We start from the raw sequence: 9,629 nt of genomic DNA on the forward strand, positions 1-9,629 counted from the left end.
GGGATTTGGTTTATGCTGCAAGCTCAACAAAATCAGTAAGTACCAAGCACTAGTACTACAAATTATATTAACCATGTGCCCAAAAGGACGAGATCTTTAATCATAAATTGGTTATACTCCTCCTAACTTGCTGTGCTTAATTTGTCATATTCTTGTTTGTCCCTCCATCCCTTCTTTTTTTTTTTGTTTTTTTTTTGTTTTGGGGGTTACTTGCACCATCACCACAAGTGATGGATTTTTGCCTTTATGTTTCCCGCGCAGAGCAAAGGAACCGTTCCTTCCCCAGATATCCAAGAGCTTTTTGAGAATCAAGTAATCCACTCATTTCTGTACTTTGCTTTTTTTTTTTTTGGGATTTAGTTTGTACCAATTCAAGTACGTGGTAATAATTCTTTTTCGTGCTTCTATTCTTGGTCGAATTGATGTCTGATTTCCATATTCCTGTGCTCAGGGATGGAGGAATGACGATTCGGTTAGTAATCAAGTACCTGGTAAATAAGCTCAAGCTCGAAAGTGAATCAGAGGTATGTATGCATTTGACAGCTAGCTCATTCAAATTGCCGTTTCTCATTCTATAACTTGGGATTAATTGCTTAGTAGAGTAAATTATGGTCGCATTTCCATCAACACTAACTCCTAAGTCCTATCTACTTTTAGTATGCAATTGAGCACAACAAATCTACTCACCCATATTCCTCCATCATCATAAAAGAAAAGAGTCACGTCCCAAAAATATATATATATATATATTATATTGAAAGAAAAAAACGAGAGATGGGCTATTTCGCGTTCGAAGTTGGAACTAGTAAATTAGTGAATATGTTCCGAGGCCAGTAGTCATGGTTGGTGTTAGAGAATGACAGAAACGGCAGAGGTCGAGGGTTTTTCTCAGTTATATTTATGACTTGACTTGAAGATAACATCAGAATTAGGTGGCAAGTTGATTTCTAGGTACGTAGCCAATCGTCTAGTTTTGTAGTATTTGCTTAAGCTCTTAGCATATCTACTTTTGCAAGGTCGCCGACGAACTAAAGTACTGTTTGTCTAATACCATAGAGAAATTAAGTTCATGGATCAGGATTTCCTATATATATATTTTTCCTGAGCACGGTCTCGCAGTAGTAATGAAATCATGCTGCTTGTAGTTAGTTATCGATAAGCTCATCTTACATACATACATATATATATGTATGTATGTATATAGCAGCAGCAGCAGGTAATTCAAGTGTAGGGCTCAAGTGAAGAAATGTATACTAGGACTAGGAGAAAACAACGTATCACCTCATCAACCCCAAACGTAAAAAATATTGGAACGGTCAGCCTTGATCTCATTGTTCTTGTTGTTGTTGTTGTGGTCGTCGTTGTAGTTGGCTTTGCTTTGTTTGCTTCATCCCCGGTCGACGTTGCTTGTTATGTGAAAGTAACTTTTCAATGTATTGTGGCTGTTGGCGTAATTCCTTCGTCAATCATCTCATTACTATTTCTCTCACTATTGCTTCCATTCCTCAGTCCTACCCTACCTTTGTATTAAAAATTAAACTAATGTGCATATTTACGTATTTACGTAACCAAATATACATTGTAAATAAATTAGTGCCAACAACAAGTATGGCAGCAATTTGCCAGCTATAAATTCTTGCTATTCAAAAAAAAAAAAAAAATTCTTTGTGAATTTTTTTTTTAAAAAAATATATATATATATATATATATATATATATATATATATATATATAAGCGATGACTTGATCTAAATTACTCATTATTCTCAATCACTTCTAGTACAACGGCATTTAAAAATAAAAGCTAAGTTGGTAGTTAATTAAAGTATGTAATCTTACATGACGTCCTTCATATATGCTATACCCACTGCTTTTCAATTTTTTTTTCTTTGAAATTTGACCACAAAAAAAAAAAAAAAAAAAACTTCTTGCTCTCCATCCTAATGTTTGAGCATTAACCTCTAAACTGGTTATTGCTTAGTTACCAGCAAAAGATACTACTATCATCTGCATTAAAAAGTTTCCATACTTCTCATAAATCTGGAAGGTTTAAGTTGGGCAACGGTTTTTCTTTTTAAACCTCGGGAACAATACTCCTTCTGCATTACTAATGTAGATTGCCATAATTCAGTTCAATGGTTTGTAAAACATGTATTACCTTGCTTTGCTACTACATAACTGCCACAAGTTACAGAATTATCATGTATGCATATGATAAACCGTGTGAAGAAAGGTACGTACCCAAGATGTTTTCTTGCTAGAACTTTGTTTTTCATTTTTGTTGAACAAGATCCTATATAAAAATTTACCGTGGCTGCAATACTTCATCCTATTTTCCAAATTAGCAGTGCTACTGCAAAAGCTGGACTGACTTGAATCTTAGAAGATTTTTTAGAAAGTGTTCAAACTGCAAACAAGGACCAGAAGGGATTAATCACCATAGTTTTAAAATGAAAAAGATATATAATTGGTGGAGAATCTCCATGCCTTGTACGCAGCACCATGCATTTACATGTTCATAAGTCTAATCTTTCATAGTCAATGCTTAAGGTATATATATATATATATATATATATATATATATATATATATGGGTATTGGCGTGCAAATGGTTAAGGTAAGTAATGGACTATTGAATTGGAAAAATTTTGAATCAGTTGTTTCCAATAGTAGAATAACCATATAGTTAGATGGAATGTTGTTTCCATGATATAATGCTGGCGCATGGTCATATCCCAAATATTTAACCAAATCAATTTGGCGAAGAACTTCTTAATTAGATCTTTCAAAACTTTTAAATGATCTTTCAAATTTTTATTAGTAATTGTTAAAGTATGGCATTAGTAATATGGCTGAAGATCAGTGTTCTAGATCTTTTAAGATGTTAGCAGCCAATAATTTATGAGGAGATGTTAAGCTTGAAAATAATAAAATCTTTTTTCCACTATACATCTTTAGAAGAGCATACTTCTAGCTAGCTAGTATTAAGAGATTTTTCTTTTTGGAGGATATATAAACGGATCCTTTTTCTTTCAAAAATAACTCCGTTGGATCTTTAGTGGTTTTTTTTTTTATATATATCTATATATAAAAAAAAAAAAATCAAAGATGGCTTGGATAATGCCATTGTATTTCATTAGGAAATGTACTTTACATTAATGGAGACATGCAAAGAGGCTCACTGATTCCACCGTATCCTGGAAGTTGTATGTGAAGCTAAAAAGTAAGTTCCACTTTTGCCAATTATTAAGTCGTAGAAGAAGAGTTTCTGGTGTTGGTGTCCTCTCTTTCAAGAGATTCTTTCTTGTAGACCTAATTAATCTTAGGTATCCTACAAAACTGAAGACTTTATAAGAGAACCTGCATGCATGTACAGAAAGATAATTGTAGCGAACAAGCTACAGGAGAACTTAATTAAAAAAGTTATCAAAGTCTGACGTGAGGGAATGAAGCTTAGCGGCAGAAGAAACTACATATTAATTGTCACAGAATAAAACGAATCCTCCTTAATTAATTATCAGTGCGTAAAAAGGATACGTACGTCAACGTTTGCAGCAGCATGTTCGCCGGCGAATAAATTTCGATACAAGCAACTGAAATATTATCCTTGGAGGGGCATGAATTATTAATCATGAATTATAGCATCCTTGAATAAAACCTGATGTGTTGTTGTCTTACCTAAAACAGGCCAGAATTTTCTGCAATAAAGTAATTGAACCTCAACTATACTATATAATATATATACCGGCAGCAAAAATTAAAAAGAAGAAGAGTCGTCGAAGCTTGTTGGGATCCATGTATGACCTAACACATTCCCTTTTTATTTATTTCAAAACAGATTGATTCTTAATTATAACATCCGCTATTGGGGGTCAACTCTGTACCGTGATTTGGATGCATACGTAAATTATACTACCCTGTATTGCTTGCTTCTTTGCATTTCATGCCATGAAGCAAGGAGATGCGATTAAGACAGGCTTTTTTTTTTTTTTTTAGTGTAATATAATAACATTCTTCCTTCTGCTCTTGTAAACAAACCCTCTAAGTTCTTTGCAACAAACAACCAAGAGTGATATATACCGTGGAACCATAATAAATTATACTAAAAAAAAACATACAAACCAAAGGATATATAGTCCTACGAAGCTAGACAACATATGTATATGTACACATAAATATGTAGTAGCAGGCACACACGTACAGCATCAAATATATAGGCCATGGAGGGCTCATAATTAAATAATGTGATTGACAGCCGACTGCAGTGTAAAATAAAGGATCTCTTTAGTTTGGATGACGCTCACGAACATTCTCTTGTCATGGGCATAAGAGCATGCAGAATTATTTAGTATTTTGAAGTGAAGTAATTATGATGGTCAACATTAATCCCCGGGGCATGAAGGTGAACTATATATATATGGTGAAGGTAGAGCTTCTTGTTTCTGTCCTGCTCTGCCCAGTGCCCGGTCAGTAGTATGTTTGGCACGGCATGTAGCGGCATATATAGTTGACTTGAGTCTCTCAACAAAACATTGGATTGATCATTAATAATAATATGTTTCCTAGAATGCCAGCTAGCTCTCTATCTCCCGACCTCGACCAATGATTGCATTGCATGCGGTCATAAATAGGTTTGTAGCTAGATGTCAGATAAACAAATTCTCGGAAAGTGTATATTACTGGTACTTGTTTAGAACTCAGCAGCATTTGCATTTTGCACCAGCACCAGCCACCAGGTGGTGGTATTCTCTGCGTATATATATTTATAGTAGATGAAGTATATCTTCTCACACATACCGATTCCTTCTTCAAGGAGTAGTAGTTTTCCTATGCTATACATATATATATATATATACAGGCACACACATACACCCTAGCTACTTACGTACACTAACATGAACTTGTTACCACGCACGCAAGAACAAGGAATTCATAGTTTGGGCAATGATCGATGGGGGGAAATTAAAAGAGGTCCTACTAGATGGAAGTGGGCATGCATGATCCCTTTTTGTTCATAGATGTGTTGACTTTTTTTTAAGATGTAAAAACATCATCAATAATTATCTAAGGCCTGTACAGTTGACACTTGATTGCTGTTAAGTTAAGTCGTAACATGATAGCAGAACAAAAAAGTTGATGGAATAAACTCATCAAAAGAAAAGAAATGATATGTCCCATGAAAAGAAATCATAACCCCGAGGGCCACAGTATTAACACGTGGACCCTGTCCTTTTCTCAACTCCAATCTCAATCTGCATCTGCATCTGCATCTGCATGCGTTGTTGTTATATCATACTTATATATATATATATATGCCAGTAGTATTAGGTCACGGCTGGATTGGTATCGTCATGCTTTCGCTTGCTTCAGCTCAGCTCTTTTCGAAAGCTAGCTAATACTAACAGTAGTATTATTGTAGGGTAGGGCGTTAATCAACCATTTTTTTTTTTTTCACTCAATGGGATTGTGCCTTTTTTTTATTTAGATTTAGAAAAAGAAAGAAAAGAAAAAAAAGGGCCCGTCAAATCCCTAACTAGTGGTGCACTTGCATGAAATCACAAACAAACACCACAACCGTCGCCATCATCCGAGTCTCTTCCAAAACCAACCAAAGACCCTTTAAATAAAGACGAATCCCACAGTAGTAATTTTACGTCGGGGGAAAGCAATGAATGAGTCATCAATTGTTTTTCCGGAGAGAGTCATTTCATATCGCTCCCAGGCTGGCTACTACTGAAAGAGAAAACATTCTTGGTGTCGTATGAATAAATGGGCAGACAGGTGCAGAAAATAATAATACTACTAATGATAATCATCAGTGTGAAAGGAATGTATTATGCAGAGCATTAAAGTAAACATATATATATGTAAAGAGCAAAACTTTAAACGGAAGCGAATATTTCATTGTTGATTAAGAAAAAGGATGGCGAAGAAGAAGGGTATTATTATTTATTAGTCTGAGTCCTGCGTCAGGATATTGATGGGAATATATATATATATATATATATATATATATATATATGTACATGCATACATACACACCACACACAAATGAAATGGCCAATGGGTTAGGGTTTGTTTGATGCGAAAGCGACGTGCATGGAGGAATCATGCGATGTATTTGAAAACTATTATAGTATATAAAAGCAAAGCAAAGATATGGCAGTAGTAGAAACTGGAAAGGCAGTGCCGAATTCACGGCGTACTTTTTGGGGTCGTCACCTTCTCATCATCCTCTTTAATTCTTCTTCTTCTTCTGATCTGATCTGATCTGATTGATCCACATCCACGCACTTGACTTGTCGTGTAATTAATTAAGTGCTGATAATGCAAATGCAGCTTTTATTTTATAGTACTGTAGTATTATTATTATTGTTGTGTCAGCATGCAGTTTGTGTTTCGTAATTACATATGTAAGATGGTTTGTGTTGTGCTAAAAATATAAATAAATAAAAGTCTGAGAGGGTATGATGATTTTTTGGCTTCGAAGTAAAGTCTGTGGTGGGGTCCTTTTACAAGATGGAATGATTACGGAAGGGCGAAATTTCCATCGTGAACCCAAACCAAACCCAATAGTTGAGTCATGGGCGGCCGGCCGGCCGTCTGCTGAATTTTCTTTCATTTTCTTTTCCATCCATCCATCCATCCATCCGTAGTAGTAGTACCAGCCTCTCTCTCTCTCTCTACCTTCTTCTGTTGGCCTTTGAGGGAAGGGAGGAGGAAAGACAAAGGGTAGTCGGGCACCGGCTGCGGGTGTGGGTAGGACCAAATTCTAAAGTACAGTAAGCTCCTATGGATAAACTTATATATGAAGACGTAAGCTCCTAACAAAGCATGACTTCAACACCAATACACACCACCATCCATAATAATGATATACTTATATATGAACCAGAAAAATAAAAAAAAATTAAAGAAAAAAAAAAAGAGAGGAAAAAGCTCCCCATTCCTGATCTTATTTCTATGTCATTTCATGGTAGCAACATTACATTTTTTTTATTAAAAAAAAAAAAAAATCAATTTTATGGAATCAGAACACTGTGATTAATGGTCGCGGTACTAACTGTAATTGTACGTGTCTTTCGATGATAGTTACTAACAGTTTGTGAATAATCTGCTGCTGCAAATTCAGGTAGAGATCAGATGCAGAGGCCAACAAGTTCTTCCTTTCTTAACGTTGCAGCATGTAAGAGACAGCATATGGAGTCCAAGCGACGTCGTTACCCTGCTTCCAGACTCCTCACCCACTGATCACCTAATGGTGTTACATTATGGCAGAAGCGCTTAATTAATAACCTTAATTTTTACAACCATTTATTTACTCTTCACCTCCCCCCCTTCCCCCCCCCCCCCCCCCCCCCAAAAAAAAAACTCAATTTTCATTTTCATTATTTAATTATTGCCAAAACAGCATTGTCGATCCTTTGATTTAGGTTTTCTATTTGGCTCATCCTTCTATTTTTCTCGTTGACCATATATACATACATATATATATATGCTGCCCTTTTTTGGGCTCCTGATTATACTTAATTATGTGTATGCGTGTATGTATGTATCGCGACTGATCATAAACGAAACATATTTAATTATTGCCAAAACAGCATTGTCGATCCTTTGATTTAGGTTTTCTATTTGGCTCATCCTTCTATTTTTCTCGTTGACCATATATACATACATATATATATATATACATATATATTTATATATATGCTGCCCTTTTTTGGGCTCCTGATTATACTTAATTATGTGTATGCGTGTATGTATGTATCGGGACTGATCTTAAACGAAACATATTTAATTATTGCCAAAACAGCATTGTCGCTCCTTTGATTTAGGTTTTCTATTTGGCTCATCCTTCTATTTTTCTCGTTGACCATATATACATACATATATATATATGCTGCCCTTTTTTGGGCTCCTGATTATACTTAATTATGTGTATGCGTGTATGTATGTATCGCGACTGATCATAAACGAAACATATTTAATTATTGCCAAAACAGCATTGTCGATCCTTTGATTTAGGTTTTCTATTTGGCTCATCCTTCTATTTTTCTCGTTGACCATATATACATACATATATATATATATACATATATATTTATATATATGCTGCCCTTTTTTGGGCTCCTGATTATACTTAATTATGTGTATGCGTGTATGTATGTATCGGGACTGATCTTAAACGAAACATATTTAATTATTGCCAAAACAGCATTGTCGCTCCTTTGATTTAGGTTTTCTATTTGGCTCATCCTTCTATTTTTCTCGTTGACCATATATACATACATACATATATATATATATATGCTGCCCTTTTTTGGGCTCTTGATTATACTTACTTATGTGTATGCATGTATGTATGTATCGGGGCAGATCATAAACGAAACAGTAGTCTCTTGAAGATCTTCATATTCCCCAACCTTCTCGTAGCTTCACCTATTGTGCGGCTTAACATGGGCACCTGAGTATTACTATTTCTTTTTGGTTCTTTCTTAATTTCAGCTGACTGATTGGAATTTTCTTTTGTAATTTTTCTGGTCCTTGTTTGGACAGCCATTTTTCAAAGAAAAATTGCTACGTTTTCCGTAAACACATTTCTCAATCACCTTTTTACCTCACATATATCAAATCATTACAGTAATTTTTCTACAAAAAATCTAAAAAATACAATCCAATATATTTCTTTCTTCTGTCGACAAAATTTGTCTTGTCCTCTTCATCATATTTCTTTCTTCTGTTTCTGCTTATATTTCCTTTGGTCCATCCAATTTTTTTTTAAAACAAAAAAAAGAAAAAGAAAGAAAAGTGTTTCTTCCCCACGTTTTAATCTCCCTCGTCCATTTTTGCAGTTTTCTTTTCTAGATAAGTAATTGAAGCCGCTGTCGATGTACTTCACCAGGTTTGAGTTAATTATGCAGCTGCAATGCTAAATTTAAAGCCGTCGATGATGAAGATGTAGAAACATGTGACCAAATCAAAAGTAAGTAGTCTATTTATTTCCTCGAGACTGAATGCTTTTCCTCAATTCTTACTCGTTATTTGTATCCACTTTTTTATCGCTAAAAATTAAGGGGAAACACCACATCTTTTCAAGTGTCTTGTATGCATTTATCGGTTTTAGTTCATATTTGGTCGCAAATTTCATAAAAACCGCAGTCATAAACGATTGAAATGGGACTGTGATTCGGAGATTTGTAATCCAACACATCGTCATTCATTCGTTGGGCTACCCACCCGCAGTAGATAGATATATATATATGTCGCAGAGTTGGCCCAGTTGCAATGACCACTCATTGTTGACTTGTGGTCAGCTCTTTTGCAGATGGAAATAGTAAATGGTGGCAATGTTTTCTATTTCGAAAAAGCATGTTTCTGTTCTCTTTCGGCCTTGCACTGAACACAAGTTTCGGCCTTTTCTTTTTCTTTTGCCTAACACTGAAAACGAGTCTCCACTCCGCACCATAACTTGCACATATATTTATTTGACAACCGCAAATAGCTTCTGCCAGCTGCTCTTCAGCGGCTTCAATTCACATTGCATTCTTGACTGAAACGCGAAACGGGAGCTGAGGACATTACTGACGATTTGCATCACCTGCCGAAACCCCTTCTCCATCACAACAGATA

At 35.2% G+C, this 9,629-nt stretch overlaps 1 protein-coding gene across 1 annotated transcript; it reads left to right on the forward strand.

Annotated features, from left to right (window-relative positions):
- Positions 1 to 6: 6 nt before the first annotated feature.
- On the forward strand, positions 7 to 7,597 carry LOC140032775 (protein LAX PANICLE 2-like). Its single transcript, XM_072073535.1, has 4 exons — positions 7 to 35; positions 262 to 312; positions 452 to 524; positions 7,132 to 7,597. Exons 1-4 carry the CDS (start codon positions 13 to 15, stop codon positions 7,285 to 7,287), a joined length of 303 nt encoding a protein of 100 aa, XP_071929636.1. The 5' UTR covers positions 7 to 12; the 3' UTR covers positions 7,288 to 7,597.
- The last annotated feature ends 2,032 nt before the right edge of the window (positions 7,598 to 9,629 follow it).

This window comes from Coffea arabica, unplaced genomic scaffold (assembly GCF_036785885.1).
Source record: "Coffea arabica cultivar ET-39 unplaced genomic scaffold, Coffea Arabica ET-39 HiFi ptg000048l, whole genome shotgun sequence".
In the NCBI taxonomy this organism is placed as follows: Eukaryota; Viridiplantae; Streptophyta; class Magnoliopsida; order Gentianales; family Rubiaceae; genus Coffea; species Coffea arabica.

Bases quoted from the DNA above. Each gene is read 5' to 3' on its own strand.
- LOC140032775 (XM_072073535.1), top strand. From the start codon at position 13: ATGCTGCAAGCTCAACAAAATCA. The intron at 313-451 runs GTAATCCACTCA...TCCTGTGCTCAG, and splicing joins AAGAGCTTTTTGAGAATCAA to GGATGGAGGAATGACGATTC. The intron at 525-7,131 runs GTATGTATGCAT...CTGCAAATTCAG, and splicing joins AGCTCGAAAGTGAATCAGAG to GTAGAGATCAGATGCAGAGG.